Below are 19,530 nucleotides of genomic sequence, written 5' to 3'. Positions count from 1 at the left end.
GCCACCCCTGACAATCTTATATTTACCATGGAAAGTTAGCTATGTTCTGCTGGTCCTGATTTTGTGGAGGTCACACGCTATTGATTTTACACACACACACACACACACACACACACACACACACACACACTGTCACTGTCTAAGGATTCCAACATCACAGTTCCTGTTCATGCCTTTACTGCACCCTGACATTGTATCCTGAGCAAGACCTTACCTATCGCAGCTAGAGCATAGGAAGAGCAGAAAACTGAAGACCAGGAGCATTGCCATGGCTGCCAGGCTTCCCCATATGATGATGTGAAGCAGCCCTGTACTTAAGAAGCTATCACCAGGCCCCATGATACAGAAGGGGGGGGGTGCTTTTGGATGGAGGGCAGCTAGTCCTCACAAGATGTTGGCATTTGCGCAGATAAGAGTTCTTCTTTCTGTGGAGCAAAAAAGGGGGGAGAGACATTACAAAGAAGTGCAGTTTAAAGGCTGGGTGTGTTCAAACTGCACATTTATAGCACATTACTTTCCCCAAAGAATCATGTAAACTGTTGTTTATCCCTCACAGAGCTACAGTTCCCAGCATCCTTATCAAGTTACATTTCCTAGGGGGGAAATCATGTGTTTTAAATCTATGGTGTGACGGAAGTTACAATTTTAATCCTGCTTTTTTATATTTTCAGAACTACTAACATTTCAGCTACGTTAACCATCATGAGGTAATCGAAGGCACCATTATTGTTAAGTTGTGGGCGAACATATCAGATGACACAGCGATTCTTCCAAAGCAGCTCTTTATTTGTAAGCTGGAACAGAACTGAACTGAGGAGCTCAGTCAGCCTGCTTATATAGCGCTCCAGAACAATGTAACTGTTGCCATTTTCTAAAACTATCCAATCACTGAACGTCACTTTTCGATCCTTCATTTGCATACAAACTATCCAATCACTGAATGTCACTTTTCGATCCTTCATTTGCATAACTATCTACAGTATCCCCCTGCTGGCCCAGGGTGAGAACTTCAGTACATAACAATTATGAATCTAATGGAAAAATGGGAGAGTTTTTTTTGAGGTTGCACAAGTGCGTTGCTGTTGGATTGGACTGAAAGCTATCTTGACCACTATTTCTCCTCACCAATGTGCCTGGAATGACGCTGTATCACAACATAGCACCTGATGAGTTCATGGCAGAGTCAATAAGTAAAACTAGTCACTTCCTGATTAGTAGCCTACTATACTACCCCTAGCAAGGGAGAATGTCTGCATGTGAACAAGTTTAGAGAGGGAAATGATGGTATTTCATAGCAATGAATCCAGACTAAATTTGTTGAACTTAAGCCCCAGTGGGAACCAAGCCTGCCAACCAAGATTTTCATGTGGATTTCAGTGGGACCTTAGTGCAGCTAACTTAACTTAACAGTGCAGCCCCCGTAATTTCAGTGGGACTTATTTCTAGGTATGTTGTAGAGGACTGCAACCACAGTCTGGATCCCCCCCCCATAGTCTGACTTTAATCAAAAAGAGGGAAACCAATAGGATTATGGGGCTTGAATCAAACAGTAGTTCTACTTATAGGAGGCCCATTGATATTAACGGGTATGACCAACTTAGACCCATTAATTTCAGTGCATTCAGTTGGCTACAACCCTAGAACTGGAAATAAATATATTTTAACAACTCTGGATAAAAGCAAGAAAGGGAAAAGTTGTAAGCATAACATCAATGAAGATGAATTGACACACCTAATTGTCTACTAATTTGCGTTAATTGTCTATGCAACAGCCAATTTCTAAAGATTCAGATGTCCCAGTTTGATAGTCAAACTCAGAAATACTCATTTTAAAAAGCCAAATTGTGCTGTAGTACTGTATTTATCCAGCAAAGGAGCTTTTAAAGCAGCTATTCAGGTTGGGTGCTGAACCACACCATGGAAAAATGAGATATACCCATTTGAAATAGCTGCATATTAGCCAGGGGCATCTGTGGTGATCCTGAAAAGCTTGGCAGCATTTTCAAACAACAGTAGTGAAACAAATGTTCTGTTCTGTTTTTTAAAAATACAATACCTGTTTCAGGTCAGTTAAAGTTCAAGAGTACCAGCACAATATGATCTCACTCAAAGCTTTTAGGAATAAGACAAAAGTAACAGACTACTACACAAGTTTACAATACTACAAAAGTGATTTGTTTGTCCAAAAGGCCTGGATTTGCCTTCATTTGCCACATGCATGAAGGGATTCTATGCAGTTAAAGTAGCAGAAGGAATGTGCTGCTGTCTGCATCCCAAGGTCTTGTGGTTACCTGAGCCCCGTCACTCGTGCACTAAGCAATAACATGGATAACTTCCAAAGAGACAAATTAATGGAGGATAAAAGCTACCGGCCACAATGGTTACATTGTACCTTCACTGTCGGAAACAGCATGTCGCTGAATTCCAGGTGCTGGGAATCACAAGTGGGGAAAGTGCTATAGTGCTCATTTCCTGCTATCAGGCCTCTTATAGAGGCATTTGGTTGGCTACTCTAAGAACACGTTGCTGAAGTGGATGGGCCTTTTGCAGGCTCTTACATTCTTCATCTCCTGCCAACCTAGCAGTTTGAAAGCATGAAGTGCAAGTAGATAAATAGGTACCGCTCTGGTGGGAAGGTAAACAGCGTTACCGTGCGCTACTCTGGTTCACCAGAAGCGGCTTAGTCATACTGGCCACATGACCCAGAAGCTGTACACCCTCGGCCAATAAAGCTAGATGAGAGCCGCAACCCCAGAGTCAGCCATGACTGGACCTAATGGCCAGAGGTCCCTTTACCTTTACCTTCTTCATATGGCAGAGAGTAACCTTATGACCCTACACCTCAATGAGCAGTTCTACTCCTGCGGAAGCAGGCTCTCGCCTTGCAGATGTCCATGGGGGGTGGGGGTGGGCAAAGATGGCTCAGAAGTTCTGAATAACCAAGGGAACTGAAAATTCTCCATCTTTGCTATTAAAAAAAAAAGTCTTGTGGAATAAATATTAATTTGCACCAAGCTCTGCCTATTTGGAATTAACTGATCTGAAATTCATGAAGAGACAGGGATGTTTGATTTAGAGTAAGTAATTATTCTGAGCTCAAGCATAGAGAATTTTCTACTCTCATAGGTAACAAAAGTTTTTAATAGTTCACAAGCTTGTTAAATTTTAAAACTAGAAGCGTGAGCTTAAAGAACAATTCTGTTGTGACGTTGGAGCAGTTATTGCCTGTAGATGTGCTTGTTCAACTCTTGCGCACAAGGTGGCAGCATTAAACCACTGTTCCCTTTGAGTGCCTCAAAGCACTCACGTTTTTGTAGACTCCCAATGCATTGTAACACAAGCCACTTTTTGCACCTCTGATTAACATTTCACAGATATTTCAGTACAATTTAATTGTGGTCTTTTGCACAGAGTTCTGCATGTGATATTAACAAGCACATATTTGTGTCTCGAATGCAACTTGTGCACACGTAAATGCTGTTAACGCGAGAAAATGCCAGAACTTACCTAGCTTAACCTAGTTGACTTACAGTGGAGTCCCAGTCCAGCACTTCTACACAGGACGGGGTGTTTGGTATTATCTTATAAAACCAATATTATCTACATTTTAGTGGATTATTGTGCATATCTGATGCTTCCCCCCCCCCCCCCGGCATTTGCCATATAAGTGGACGGATTATGATAAGATGGTTAATTTGCAGATTCTGGATCTGCAGTTTTTAACACCACCGATGCTTACTTCTCTAAAATTTCATTTCATTACCAGTAACTACCCTACAGGAATGTATTGACAACTTTTAATGCTATCCAGTCTGCTCACAAATGCATATTGTTGAATACTACCCCAGTCTATGAGCAGTGCAAGATTCCAGGGGTTCCAGGCACTTACCCAGGATTCCTTTTGAAACGAGGCATAGCAGAGACTGTGGTATCTTCATGATATATTGCTTATTTACACATATATACATCCTGAGCCTACAATGGAGGGCCTCACAGCATTAGTACCTCAAAAGGGTCTTGTTTCTCTCATAGCCACGGCCTTGGATTCAAACAGAAATCAAACATTGCTCTCTAGTGTTTTACAGTCATACATCGGCTCCCAAATGCCTTAGGAGTCAAAAGTTCCTGCTCCCGAACAATCAAAAACCGGAAGTGAGTGTTCCGGTTTCTGAACCTTCTTTTGGAAGCTGAACGTCTGACAGGGCTTCCACAGCTTCCGATTGGCTGCAGGAGCTTCCTGAATCCAGTCAGAAGCTGCGCTTTGGAAGTCGAACATTTTAGAAGTCAAACAGACTTACAAAATGGATTCTGTTCGACTTCCAAAGTACGACTGTACTTCTAAGTTGCATCAATTCCCCACTCTCTACTCTGGCTTTATCTGTTGAGGAAGAGGGGCTCCATCTGGCACTGAGTTCTTTAATCCCCATCACCTCACCAAGGCTATTTCTTGGAATTAGAAAGCTTGATTAGCTTTTAACACTTCCTGGATGCAGGAAATGAAGAAGGCCGGCACCCCCTCCTCAAACACATAAAAATATAGAGAGAGATTGCTTGCATATTAATTGCCACAGCAAAGTATTAGAGCTATGATAAAAATCCTAAATATAACGAAAAGGCATTTAATACATCGAACACTATTTAGCTTGCACTTTTCACATGCAAGTAAATAAATAAATATACAAGCTTACAGAGAGATCTAGATGGTGGCTGTGTGAGTCTTGGGTATCTGATTTTAATCCATTCCTGATACCCTACAAGGGAAAGAGAATGTTTTCCCCCCAGAAGGAGTGTTTAGAGCTTGTCAAAAGGTCCACATGAGAATGTGAATTTATCTTAAGGAATGGAATTTTGCTGGCTGTTTTGCTTCTTATTATTTTGGACTAACTTAACAATAATACTTGACTCCAGTGGAAGCTGCGAAGTCATAAGAATTCCACACTTACATCTTTCAAAGCTAGTGTCATTGTGATTATCTGATCTTGAGAGAAGCTTGCTCTCACCACTGTTTCTGCCCTGTCAAAATATGAAAAAACTGTACTGCAAAAGAATAATGTTTTTTTAATATGTGTCAGGAAAATCCATACAAAGGAAGGACTCCACCATAAAGCCACAGATAAGCACAGGAGATGTGCTAAAACAGGATCAGTCAGTCCAAAAGATTATTGCAAAAAGCATGCATGAGATAATCAGAGATGCAGATGCACTCAAGCTGTCAAAGCTCAGTTTTAACACCTTTTCTGTTTATTAGGGTGTTGCCGTTATTTCTAATCCAATTTACAATGTTCAGTGAACACGTGTGAACTGTAGCTACAAAGATGCTATAAATTCCATCTTTTTCAACACCCCCTTGCTTGATGCCAAGGTAAATGAGGCGCGTATGCATAGCCAATTACATTGAATATGGGTATGTGAACACATATGCACACAGACATATACTTTGCAAATGCAAACATACTGGTAGGTTACCATCCTTTCATTTTTATCTTTTTTCAAGGAACACACAATCAGAGATTTGCTTTTTATTTCTTTTTTGAATATGTATTTGGGTCTCCAGGAAAAATAAAGCTGATCATTAATAGTCATTTAAATAAGAACAAATGGTGCCCTTTTCTTATTTAGCCTCTTTAGTTATTTTATCATCCAACAATCTGTTTCAGACAAGGAATTTCCTCTTGTTGCCTCAAATTCCTAAATTATCCCTTTGACCTCTGCAACCTGGTACATATTCTTATCATTCCATTGGATTTGCCCTCCCCTCTTGAAGATTTCTGGCAGCTAAGCTCAGAGCTCTTTCCTGTGTCCATTTGTCACGGATGAACTTTGTTCCACCTTTGACAGTGTCAATCAGTCCCTTCTCATGCTCTGAGACATTTTGCTTTTGGAGAATTGTTTGATTTCTTCCCCATTCTCCCCCTTTCCTCTTGCTTCTCTGGGTGCCATTTGGCAGGACTTCTGGTCCTTGTTGCACCCCAAGATCTCTCTTTTTAGGACTTCCCCTCCATATCCCTCTGCTTCTCCTTCAGGGCAGCCGCTTCCTTGTCTACACTGGAAATCCAGTCTCATGACTGCCAGGCATACACTTCTGCACTGGAAGTACAAAATGTCCTCATCAGATTCCATTAGTCCTGAGAGAGCACTTCAAATGCCACCCATTTTACCACCATCTCCTTATAGCTCAACTGAAAATCCCAACCTTTGCCCCTCAAATATCCTCTGACTGTTGCATTGCCTGACAGACCCACCGGGGATGGTGCAAGATTTATTGCCACCTGAAAGAGAATTGCCACTGCTTTTTCTCCAAACGCTGCCTCTGTGTACTGGCCTCCCCCTCATTTGCTCACCCCCATACAGAAGTGTCTCAAGTCCTGGGTCTCCAAACCAACAGTCCCCCACTCTGAGGAAAGACCCTAGGAAATGCAAGGACCCTAAAGAGTTGAGATGTTCTGGGAGAGATTTCAGCCACCCTACCCAGACAGAATATATATAAGGTTGTGCAGATCGTAACCTGCATTTTATTACACACATTGCTTAAAGAGAGTTTTCTGATGAAGGTGTCTATGGCTTTTTGCCAAATAAAAAGAAACTTTTTGTGACCATATTTCAACACAGAAATGAAAGGCAATGGGTCCACGCAAGGTGTCCTGTGCTCTGAAAACTAGACCTTATGTTTCATCCTGAGCTCATCATGACTTCAAACCTATTGACCTGCAAAGCTGTAGACAGAAAAATCCAAACTGCTTGCTGCCCCCACTGAGGCTCTCTGAAGCAGCAGAGCTACCATCCCGTTTGCAGCCCACCCACCCACAAAGGTGGTTGCAGAAAGTTGGAGGCAGGCAGACTGGGACCAATCGCTGGGACACCTGCAGTTTAAATAAGGAAATAAATAATTGAGCCCCACTCAGGCCTGGTGATGGCTGTGAGAGCACCTCAGGATCCAGAACACCATTGGTCAGCTCAGCCCTTGGACTAACCTAATTTGGGAACTTTCATCAGGCTCTGCTGGCAGGTATGCCCCATTTGGTGGGTGGAAGGGGGGGTCTACATCCCAGCAGAGGGATGCAAGTGTTACTCTGACAGCAGCCAAGAGGAGGCTGCAAAGCGAGTGGAGGGATGTGCCCACACAATCGAAACCCCCCACAGCCTGGCATAAGGCGAACTTGGATTGCAGCCTGAGTTAGCCACCCTTCAGATGGAAATTAAATGGAACAGTAGTTCAAATTGCAGAGCACCTATCTTGCATGCCAAGGGAACCTAAATATTGATAGCAGAGGCATCACGGAAGTGTTCATGAATAGTAATAAGGCGATGTGTTGTTTCCTATGGGCTTCACTAACTACTTAATTAATGTCTATAGTGTGATACTTAGGGAATGCAGCCTTACCTAATAAATGACCACAGCATACATTATTGCCTAATTATGGTATATCATTCTCTCTCTCTCTCTCTCTCTCTCACACACACACACACACACATTCGAGTTTCAGGAATGTAATTACAGTGCTTATGCATTAAGAGCTTACTGATGCAATCCCTGCCTCCCCTAGTTCCAAATTCTCAATGGTTTCCTGGATATAATATACATCCATGATCACTTACACTTAAAGAATTCAATTGTTTAGACCTCCACCAGGATTAGAAAAGGGTGATCCGAGCTTGGAATATGTGAGCTTTGGCATCTGCCTGTCAAAGAGAGAGAGAGAGAAAAACATATGCAATGTTAAAATTATTGTGTATATATGTCATGTACTTTGTCTGTGAATTTGTGTGCAATGGCTTTTGATGTACTATTTTTATTTATTTATTAGTTTGTTTTTATTGGAGTGATGTAATTCCAAAATGTATCTGCAAGCAGTATATGGCAAAATTTCAATTAAAATGGTTTCAAACAAGAAAAAGAAAAGAAACAGCTGAGGATTGATTTCCTAGCAAGAGGGTGAACTGTATTCTGGAGTCCGGCAACCAAACCAGTCATAAAAGCAGAACAAATTTGGAAGCATTTTTTTTTTTTACCCTTACATTTACTTATTTTTTGACACATGGTGTAAGGCCAGGGCCACTTAGGCAGGGAAAATGCACCCTGATAGCTTTTTAGCTTGATGTATGTGTGGAGAAGCAATAAAAAAGCCCAGAAATTAAAGCTCTCTTCATGAAATGCGTTTTTCAGTTGTGACACCATAAATTTGTGACAGCTGACAGTTCCAGGAGAGGCAGAGCTAATTCAATTTTAAAAATGTTGTTTGCAGAAGCACTTTGACTGTACATAATTTTACCTTGCTAATTAAAGCAGTTGAAAAGGCTTTTAATGTGTCAGTGCTCCAGCCCTTGCTGTCCTTGACAATATTTTTCACTTCATCTTGATTACAGATGCCATCCATTCTCAAGATTGCACCTGTTTCTCTGACCAATTTCCCCATTCCCCCTTGGGACATCTCATGCCAGTAGGCACAGCATAGTCTTGGGCAGTTTCCTAGAGGAAACTGAGTAATACCTGTAGCTTCCTTAAGCTGTAGAATACTTTTGCGGAAAGTGTCTGTATATGAGCAGAACTGAAACCATGCTCACCACACCAGGGGTCTTAGAATAATAATAGAATTGTAGAGTTGGAAGGGACCCTGAGGGTCATTTAGTCCAACCCCTATGCAGGAATCGCAGCTAAAGCACCTATGACAGATGGCCATGCAACCACTGCTTAAAAGCCTCCAAGGAAGGAGAGCTCTTACTGACAGCTCTTACTGTCGGAAAGTTCTTCCTGATGTTTAGTCGGAAACTCCTTTCTTGTAACTTGAAGCCATTGGTTCAAGTCCCCCCCTCCAGCTCAGGAAAAAACATGCTTGTTCACTCTTCCATGTGACAGCCCTTGAGATATTTGAAGATGGATATTCTAGGCTTAACATACACTGCTCCTTCAACTGCTCTTCATAAGGTTTGGTTTCCAGACCCTTTATCACCTTAGTTGCCCTCCTCTGCACACATTCCATCTTGTCAACATGCTTCTTAAGTTATGGTGCCCAGAATTGGATATAGTATTCCAGGTGTAGTCTGGCCAAGGCAGAACAGAGTGGTACTATTACTATTACAGTGGTACCTCAGGTTACAGACTCCGCTAACCCAGAAATAGTACCTCGGGTTAAGGACTTTGCTTCAGAATGAGAATAGAAATCGTGCAGCAGGGGCGCAGCGGCAGCGGGAGGCACCATTAGCTAAAGTGGTGCTTCAGGTTAAGAACAGTTTCAGGTTAAGAACGGACCTCGGGAACGAATTAAGTTCTTAACCCGAGGTACCACTGTACTGATCTGGAGACTATACTTCTGTTGATGCAGCCTAGAATAGCATTAGCTTTTTTTGCTGCTGCATCACACTGTTGACTCATGTTAAGCTTATGGTCCACTAAGACCCCTAGATCCTTTTCACATGTACTACTAGTAAATCAGGTGTCCTCCATCTTATATTTGTGCATCTAGTTCTTCCTGCCTAAGTGTAGAACCTTACATTTGTCCCTATTTAAACTCATTTTGTTAGTTTGGGCAGAATTCTCCAATCTGTTAAGGTCTTCTTGAATCCCGATTCTGTCTTTAGTGGCATTAGCTATCCCTCCCACTTTGGTGTCTTCTGCAAATGTGATGAGCATCCCCTCAATTCCTTCATCAAAGTCGTTTATAAATATGTTGAACAACAACATCTGAATTACAAACAGATGGAATTTAAAGAAACAAAAGACTCAGAAAATTGCATTTAATCCCTCCATATGTTGCTGGACTACAGCTTCAATCATCCCGGATAGTTGGCCAGAATGGCTGGGTTTAAGTATTCCAATACTTAGAAAAACAAACAACTGAAGATTTCAATTCTTATGAACTCAGCACAACTGAAAGCAGCAGTTTACAATCACTTCAGGTATTCTTCCAGATGCATTTTGAAACACATTGCTTTCCGCTAGCATATGCATGCCACAGGTACATTATGACTTGTTTTTCTTCTGGAACACCCATTTATAATAAATAAAACACAAACTGAATTTGTGTTAAACTGTTTAAATCTGCACTATGTTCAGTTTACTGGCCTTCCTTTCTCTTGCACAAACAGAAATATAAAATCACACATTCTGTCCAAGGCATTGAAGCAATGAGAGTTATCCCATGACCCTGGGAGAACCATTTTAAATTACAGTGGTGCCTCGCAAGACGAAATTAATTCATTCCGCGAGTTTTTTTGTCTTGCGATTTTTTCGTCTTGCGAAGCACGGTTTCGGAAAAGTTTTGGAAAAGCTTCAAAAATTACCAAAGTCTTCAAAAACCTCAAAAAAGGCTACCACACCGCGTGCTATGAGTTACTCCTCGAAGTCAAGTCGCAACTGTATTAACGGTTTTAAGAAAAAGGAAGCAAGCCCATAGGGAAATTTGTCTTGCGAAGCAACTCAAAAAACCAAAAACCCTTTCGTCTTGCGAGTTTTCCGTCTTGCGAGGCATTCGTCTTGCGAGGTACCACTGTAGTAGGTTTCCTTTCCCTTTAATCTGGCAGGATAAATATAATTATAAAATCTAATAATCTGTTACTAATATAATATTGGAAATCTTCACAGCTAAAGCATCACTCCTTCCAAACATAACTGGGTTACTTTTCTTAATAATTATGAAGAGGGGGCATGGAGAGACTTTTCATAACATTTTGCATGGCAAGTGAGTTTCCAAATCTGATAAACCCAAAATAGCAGCCACACACATATCCTGTCATACTTTCTTAGAAGCTGATCGAATCTTACATGGAACTGCACTTAAGACTTCTGTTTGGATAAGGTCTCCTGATAACTATATGCACATCACCAAGTAATATATCATATGCTAGCTCAGTCAGACTCACATGGCCCAAGATGAGAAGGGTCTTGAATTTTGCAATCAAACGTTTAAGAGAGATCCCCACAAAACTTGAGGGAGGAAAAAGGAATAAGCATGAGCAAATGTTATAAACACTCAAGACATGATAGCCCCCTGACTTGGGTAGCTGCAGCCAGTTAATACTCAGGTTTCAAACTCATCATTGCTAAGGCCCTCAGTTCTTCTCTGTTCAGACTGGCTAAATTTCTACATATTCCAACTTTTCAAGTAAGCTAGCCAAAAATAAGCACTGCATTTTTAAAAAATAAGGAAGGGGAACACAGAGCTTGATAAGTGGCAGATGTTCCTTCAGAACAGGATGAGCAGGGTTCTGCAAGACACTATTAGAAATCCTGTCCGTACCCATAGCTAGATGCCCTGGAAGATGCTGGTTTACACAGAATGTATAAAGAACTACTTGAACTACTAGGCACAGTGGCTGTGTTCTACCTCCACTATACCAGTTGCTGAATCATAGGTGAGCAGAGTGCTGCTTAGCTCATGTCCTGCTTGCAGACTTCACAAGGGTGTCTGATTGGCTACTGTGAAAACAGAATGATGGATGAGATGAGCCACTGGCCTGATTCAGCAGGCTGTTCTTATTATGGTCTTACCTTCTTATGTTAACCTTTTCTCAGTATGGTTGAGAAGCTCTACCAAGCTTGGTCCTTTTAGACTAGCTCAGGGAGTGCACAGCTTGCATTATATAGATCTCTTTCGACTGCCTAGTACCCAATATTTTGACAAAAGTTAGAGGACACCGTCCCAAGTGTATCGCAACTCGCATAACCTGCTAGCAGAAGATCCTGCCCATAGTTTGAGATGCAACCGAAAACTTACAGAAATTTGGCTCATCTTTATTAAAAAAATGTGCATGCAAGGCTTGGAATCCACAGTCACACTATATAGCTGGAACACTACTTGTCATTTTGCAAGCGACACTTCAAACATCATCTTGACAGTTAAAATATCCTTCTGTCTGCCGTGATTAGTTTCATGGCCATTTTACTTTATGGTACTTGCAAATGTACCTTTATGGTACATTTGCTTCTCTTGAAGTATTTTAATTGGATGGCAAGCTGGCTCCACTGTAGTGACTTTAGCTATCTAAAGCAGTCCAGCAACCTGAACTGTATGTCAAAGATGCTCAGGACTAAATCACTAGTTGCTTCTGCTGATGCCTGGAGACATGACTTGTTCGCAGTGTTTTAATTGTGGATGTTTCTGTTTTAATCTTTGTGTAACTGACTTTTTATTTTGTTAACCCACTTAGAAGCCTCTTGTGCCATTAAGTGGCACACAAACCCATCCTGTAATAAAAGGCAGGCAATAGTCTCTCCCCCCCCATCTGCCTGAGTGTTCATGTGCTGCTTTCAGACATTTTCAGTACAACTCAGCACACTCGTCATGTGATAAGCAACAAGTATCACTATTTTGTGCGGGATAAATGGAAGTGCAGTTTGACCTTAGGGCTTAGTCGTATTATTAGAGCAAACAATCTGCTATGCTCTTGTACAGCAGCTTCTGTAAACAGACAGGCGGCAAACAAAGGGGGAGCTTTACAGAGTTTAAAATAGAAAATTGCCTTTGCATTAACAGGCTTATGGCAAGGTTACTTATGGCACATTTGCCTTTAGGACTCAGCAGGCGTGCAGTGCAGCATATTGTGTCAAGCCATCTGCTGAACAGGCAGAATCGATCTCAGAGTCTGTGTGTCCTGCTTCGCTTGCAGATTTACCCACTGTGACTAAACACACCCACAGAACTCAAGATTTTTTTGGGAGGGGGGGAGGAACTCCTCCAAACAGTTGGATTTGACCTTTCCGGGGCAGGGTGGCAGAAACTTAACATTTTCTATTTTCAAGGGAGAAAAGAGATAAGCTCTGAACTCACAAGTCATTTCAAGGAAAATGCAGTTTGAAAGCTTTGCTCTTTTCCAAATCTGAGCTTCAAACAAATTTCACATGGTAATTATAATAATTGAGATGTCAAAAGCATTTTATATTTACATGCTGCTGTATAAATACTGACTAATTAAGGTTCACCATGATTTTGCTGGGAGAATAAAAGACTGCATCTTTTTTTGGATCTGAATGAGAAGGTTGAAACAGAGACAACACTAGTTGCACACATGAAACTGGGATTAGAGGTGGGTCCTGAAGGGTTTTCTTTTCTATTTTTAACACCTCAATCAATCAATCAATCAATAAAGAAAAGAAAAGAAAAGAAAAGAAAAGAAAAAATTAATAAATTAATAAATTGCACTCCTCTGCTCTAGACTGGAATTCTTTTTACAAATTACACCCACATACATCCCATATAAAGAAAAAACACACACATATTGCTTAGAATTTGCCACCTGAGGTAGACTGCTTCACATTGCATCGTGGTGAGGTCAACCCTGAATTTGTCACTCCTAGTCCGTTTCAGCCTGCTGAAGAAAGCTGGGAAGAACTTGGCAGCCACACAATGTTCCTGTTCCAAATACTGAGTGACAAGAAATCTGCTTTCTGAGAAACCCTTTGCCAAACGTCTATTACTCAGGAAGAATCATGCTGACTTCTTGTCAGAGTCAAATCTGCCTCAGATGCTCATCTAGCTCTTGCTACATCGCTGCACCCATCTTTGGACTACTGTAATGTGTTCTACATAGGGCTACCTTTTAAGGTGACTCAGAAACTACAACTAATCTAGAATGTGGCTGCTAGACTGCTGGCTGGGAGTGACCGCTGGAACCATATGACACCAGTCCTAAAGGATCTACACTGGCTCCCAGTACGTTTCTGAGCACAATTCAAAGTGTCAGTGCTGACCTTTAAAGCCCTAAACGGCGTCAACCCTGTATACCTGAAGAAGCGTATTCAACCCCATTATTGAGCCTGGACATTGAGGTCCACCTCCGAGGGCCTTCTGGAGGTTCCCTGTGAGAAGTGAAGTTACAGGGAACCAGGCAGTGAGGGTCTTCTCGGTAGTGGAGCCTGCCCTGTGGAACACCCTCCAGTCAGATGTAAAACAGATAAATACACTTAGAAGACATCTGAAGGCAGCCCTGTATAGGGAAGTTTTAAATGTTTGATGTCTCTTTGTGTTTTTATATTATGCTGGAAGCCACCCAGAGTGGCTGGGGCAACCCAGATATAAATAATAAATGATTGCTATTATTTGTAGGTGCTACAGAATGTGGGAAACTCAGTCAGGAAGACTCTGCCAGGAATAATGCTAAGGCAGGCTTTCCTAAGGGGAAGGGATGTAGCACAGCGGTAGAACAGCTGCTTTGCATGCAGAAGGTCCCAAGTTCAGTCCCAGGCATCTCTAGGTAGGGCTGGGAAAGAATCCTGTCTGAAACCCTGGAGTGCCATTACCAGCCAATGTAGACAATGCTAAGCTAGGTGAACCAATGGCTTGATTCAGTGTCAGGAAACATTCAGTTTCCTGCTAGGTTTTTGATCCTAAACCTCTGCTGCCTTGTGAGATATCTTCTGCAGAAGGAAAGGCTAAGGAGGAAACCTTGCACAAATCCAGAGCGGAATCCCTAAGACAGCTGGTGCCAAATGTATTGCTCTGTTTTCCTTTGGACCTCTTCAGCAAGGCTAAGAGGAGGTCTTGTTGTCTGGGGCGGGCAGCCTAGGATTTCCATACATACTGCCCAGGCTTGCACCCCAGGAAGGTCACCCAGGAATTGGATGATTTCCATGTTCATGCTGAGCCTCTCTGAAGGGTTGGCTTGGGACATCATGGTTTCCATGGGGCTAACTCGAGTGGTTATTGGTCCACCACATTCAGCAAGCCATACCCAGGCTTTCATCTTTGTTCCAAGAGCAGAGACGGGTGTTCTGATGGGGGGTGGGGGTGGATGGAAGAGTTGTACAATCCAGTTCGCTTCCTTGGAGGCTTTTAAACAGAGGTCAGATGGTCCTTTGTCAGGGATTCTTTAGCTGAGATTCCTGCATTGCAGAGTGTTGGACTAGATAAGCCCTGGGAGGCCTTCAACTGTATAGTTCTTTGATTCAGTTCTATGACATACCAGTTTCTGGTGAGCTTTGGACTCAAAACAACAACTCACCTCTGCAGATGGTGGTAGGGAATTCAGGTAGTCCTGGAAACAAATGGAATCTGATGGATTCCTGAAGGCTCTAAGGGGTTTTCTAGTGGTTAGAATTGGCGATTCTGCTCAGGTTCTGGTCTCATTGTGCAATGATGAGACACAACAGGCCACTGACAGCCCCATCAACTCGGACTGGTTATATACCCAACTATATATGTTTCACCCCAATGCTTGCAGTTTTACAAGTGCTGCAAAACTGGCCAAAGACTGCAGCACACGCAAGTAACTTGCACTAAGATTAGAGCAACCTGGTTGCCAAGCAACCTTTTTGTTTAGCAGAACGTAATACACAGCAGCAGCTTGTCAACTGGGGAAGTTGTAATCAGGTACAAGGACTGGCTTAATGGCTCGTGAACACTTAAGTCATCATGCAATTTGCTGTGCTTTTCTCCTCAGGAGTTCCCATGGGGAAGAAGCACTTGTGGGGCTTCTTAGATGAAAAAGTTGTAGATGGACCAAATCAGGCTATTGGACTCTTCACCACTTGAGAGTACCTTTCCCACCAAGAGCAGTAAAACCATTCTGAAGGCGAAAGTGAACACCCAAGCTTACAAACATGGATCCATTATATTGGAAAGGGTCACAGCTCAGTGGTAGAGTATTTGCCTTGCAAGATCCCCAGAAAGCGATCTCAAGGAAGGGCTGGGAAAACGCTTACCCGAAAAACCCTGAAGAGCCACTGCCAGTCAGTGTAGACAATTCTGACCTAGATGCATAGCTGTCAACTTTTCCCTTTTCTGGCAAGGAATCCTATTCGGAATAAGGGAATTTCCCTTTAAAAAAGGGAAATATTGACAGCTATGACTAGATGGCCCAATGGTCTGACTTTAATAGAATTCCTGCATGCAAAGTGCTTTACTATCCACAGTCATATGAATAAATCAATTTGTGGAGTGGGTGAAAAGGGAAGCGAACCTGCCTTGCAGTCATAGCTGTTACGGGGTTTGAATTCCATCATTGGAGCTCTGAAGCAAACACTCTCCACTGATCCACATCCATTAGCAAAAACATATAGTCAAAGGCCTTCATTCAGAGTGCCTTACTTCAGGATTAGGATCTTAGAACTAAGGCACTCCTAAGGCACTAGGAGACCCACAGTAAAGTTTCTGCCGGATAACATTCACCCTAAGAAACCTCAGCCCTGTATACTTGCATGAGATAGCTAGCAGCCTTCCGAATGCTGCTTTTTCAGGATGAGCAAACCCAAAGCACTAACTTCAAAGCCTGAGGCACTGGCAGCTGCTTTAGCTAGAGGTTTCTGCGTATCCCTAAATAACCTCACAGATAACAACCATACTTCTGTTGTTGTAAATCTCACCATTATTGTGATCTGTGTATTGAAGAATGTCTTTGAAGTAGGGATATTTTAGAAAGAGAGATCTCTTCACTTATAACTATGCTGCCAGTTATTCAAAATATTGTTAAATCCCTGTCTAGACCTCCCATTACCACGTCTTGAGCCTCAGACATGCATAAAATGGATTATGAATTTAAATGAAGTCTAGCAGTACTCCTAACGCTGGACAAAATAAATATAAAATGCACACTTGATTCCTGCCTTTAGAATACTTCTGTGTGGTTAGTAATCCAAACAACACTGTCAAAGGCCTCTGTAAAAATACCAACAGTGTTTTTAAGTCTTCCAAGAGCAAATATCTAGACAGATTGCCATCCCATTTCTATTATTCCACTGTAACGTATAATAAAAGCAACTCACAGGAATAAGAGGATTATCCTTTTAGAGTCTCTGTTTGTGGCTTTATTATTTATTTATTTTTAAAGCTCCCCAACTGTTCTATGCCCTGACTTTGTAATTAACTATATCTGCACACACAACAAAAATAAATAATAAAGACTGTCTGCTTATTGTCAAGTAGCTTACAATGTGACTCATGTAACACACATCATTTAACTGTGTGCAAAATATGCAGGGTGATGGCTTCACATCTGTTTGTGGTTATTTTGCTGCTACTTCTACCTTCCTCCACCCTTCCTGCTTTCAGCTGCATTTTTTTAAAAAACCCAAAACCCTCTATCGTAATTTCTGAACGGAATATCTTCCATTAATCTTCTTAAACACACAGTACAGTCCATCCAATACACTTAAGTCACAGTGATCGTAATAGAGTTTAAACATGTGCAATTGTTTCTGGACCGCAACAAAACAAGAAAGAGTAGTCAAAAGATTGGGGGGGGGGACCTTTCCTGCATCACTACTGAGCAGCATCTCTTTCTTGAACAGGAGATTGTAAAGTAATTTATTTACTGCAAAATGAGAAGCCTTACTCACAGAAGACCCTGTGAGTAAATTGGCAAGTTTCCTCAGTGGCGGAGGAAGGGGTGTGGTCCACCCCGGGTGTCATCCCTGAGGGGGCTGACAAAATGACAAAAATGTGAGGGGTTTTTTTTAAAAAATGGGCTCACGAAACCTTTTAGTTCATTCAACAAATGTAACAAAATGCGGCTGGCACTGGGCACCACACTGCAGAGGCCGGGACTTACTGTGGGACCTGCAGTGTGCCTGAACCACGTGTCTCTCCTGGGAGTGATGTGGTGGCTTGGGCGTCTGCAGGCTCCGCACTGCCTAAAACGGCAGTGTGGGACTTACCGTATTTTTCGCCCCATAAGACGCACCGGCCCATAAGACGCACCTAGATTTTAGGGGGGGAAATAAAGGAAAAAATTTTTATTTCCCCCCCAGGTGCGCTGCGCTACACCAGGAGCTTGGGGCGTGCGGAGCTCAGCGCGCCCCAAGCTTCTGCATGCTGGCAAGGTCTCCGCTAGCGTGGGAGAGCCAGGCGCCTCTCCCAGGGCTAGCGGACCCCTGCGCTAATCCAGAAGCTTGGGGCGTGCTGAGGTCAGCGCGCCCCAAGCTTCTGCATGCTGGCAAGCAGTCCGCTGCCGCCCCAAGCCTCCCGCACCCGGCAGGAGGTCCCGCCGGGTGCGCAAGGCTTGGGGCGGCAGCGGACTGCTTGCGCGCACCTAGAAGCTTGGGGCGTGCTGAGGTCAGCGCGCCCCAAGCTTCTGCATGCCGGCAAGCAGTCCGCTGCCGCCCCAAGCCTCCCGCACCCGGCAGGAGGTCCCCCGTGCTTCGGGCGACAGGCTGCCGCCCCAAGCCTCGCGCACCCGGTGGGACCTCCTGCCGGGCGCGCGAGGCTTGCAGGCATTCGCCCCATAAGACGCACCCCGATTTCCCCTTCATTTTTGGAGGGGAAAAAGTGCGTCTTATGGGGTGAAAAATACGGTACATCTGCCCTCCACCTCTCCCTCAGCTGCCCTACAGCTTAGGGGGAGGCTCCACTCAGCGCGCCCTGCCCCCATGGGCAGCTCACCCCACCCCGGCTGCAGGATGCACACGCTGCACCCGGCACCCGAGTGGCTAGCTACACCGCTGTGTTTCCTTTCATCAAATCATAGAAACATGAGAACCTGTCTTATGCCAAGTCAGAAGATTAGTCCATCAAGCTGTGTACTGTGTGCACTAACTGGTAGTGTGATGGCCTGGGATTCGGATGCTGAACCTGAAGAATCCCAGCCTGCACAGGATTCCCTGCCTCCAGAACCAGCTGAGCCGGGGCTGGGGCATGAGTCTGAAGGGTCCTCACCTGTGCTGGATCCTCAGGTGCAGGCACCAGTTGAGTCTGCTCGGGCTCCTGAGGTGATGGAGGACCCATTGCCTGCAGGTGCTCCACTCTCAGCCCCGGCAGAGGAAGCTAAGGTTGCCTCTGGGTCCAGTAACCCTCCAGCCTCTCCTGAGCTGCAGAGGCTCAGGGCAGAGAGGTGGAGGGAACTAAGTTCCTGCAGGAGTGCTCGCCTCCAGGCCAGGAGAGGTGAGTCACCTGAGGATCGGGGCCGCCCTGTGCCTCGGGGCAGATAAAAGCCAGCTAGCCCCAGTCCCAAGTTGCAGGAGCAACTTCGTTGGTTGACAGTTCCTGCCTGAACCCTGTCCTGCTATCCTGCCGGAGCTCCTGACCTCACCCGACTACCTGCCCTGCATCCAGCTTCAATTTTTATGGACTGCCTCCATATTGCACCTTTGACCTCAGACTGGACCTCGCCTCTTGGTTAGCCCACGGGACCAGCACAGGTAGTGATTTGCCAGGGTTCATGAAAAGAGTCCTTTTCAGCCCAGGAATTGAACTTGGGGCATTCTGCATGCAAAGCAGATGCTATGGCCCTCGCAAGTCAGCAGTGTGTCATGTTAGATTGTCAGTCACCTTTGAAGCACAAGAGAGATTCCAAAGCAGCTCATGCGGCACATAAGGGAGCAGCTGTTCCATGGGTAAAAAACAACAACAAGCAAATAAATGGTGCAAGTTCAGCTGAGTTCATGGACGCTTCTACATGTACCTGAATTTATCCTCTGGATCACTTATTTGCATCACAAAACTTACCGTCTTTCCAATTTGGCCAAATTTATCAGCTGAAATTTGTACTTGAATTACACTGGACAAAACGGGTTTTCATGAAGCTAATCATGTTTCTCAGAGGAAAGGAAGGTTCACATTTGTTTTGCAGTGATATTTCCTGGCAACCTTTCTAAAGATTAATATA

The 19,530-nt window shown here is 43.5% G+C and overlaps 2 protein-coding genes across 9 annotated transcripts in view; one reads left to right on the top strand and one right to left on the bottom strand.

The window, feature by feature from the left end:
• The window catches only part of LOC310713404 (myelin P2 protein-like), a 489,621-nt gene that overhangs the window by 254,222 nt on the left and 215,869 nt on the right, over positions 1 to 19,530 (top strand). The window lies entirely within an intron of this gene.
• The window catches only part of PAG1 (phosphoprotein membrane anchor with glycosphingolipid microdomains 1), a 101,817-nt gene that overhangs the window by 16,230 nt on the left and 66,057 nt on the right, over positions 1 to 19,530 (bottom strand). For 3 of the 8 annotated variants that reach the window (XM_083517362.1, XM_083517363.1, XM_083517368.1), the window contains 2 exons: positions 7,597 to 7,680; positions 215 to 425 (listed from right to left, as the gene is read on the bottom strand). In XM_083517362.1, coding sequence (XP_083373488.1) covers positions 215 to 339 — 125 coding nt within the window. In that variant the 5' untranslated portion in view covers positions 340 to 425; positions 7,597 to 7,680. The remainder of the gene's footprint in view (positions 1 to 214; positions 426 to 7,596; positions 7,681 to 19,530) is intronic. The other 5 variants (XM_083517366.1, XM_083517367.1, XM_083517365.1 and 2 more) reach the window with 2 other exon arrangements.

The sequence above is a fragment of the Podarcis liolepis genome, assembly GCF_965112155.1.
Source record: "Podarcis liolepis genome assembly, chromosome: 8".
NCBI classification, from domain to species: domain Eukaryota; kingdom Metazoa; phylum Chordata; class Lepidosauria; order Squamata; family Lacertidae; genus Podarcis; species Podarcis liolepis.
Note: the sequence above shows the minus strand (reverse complement) of the source record. Positions and strands in the feature narration are given on the sequence as shown.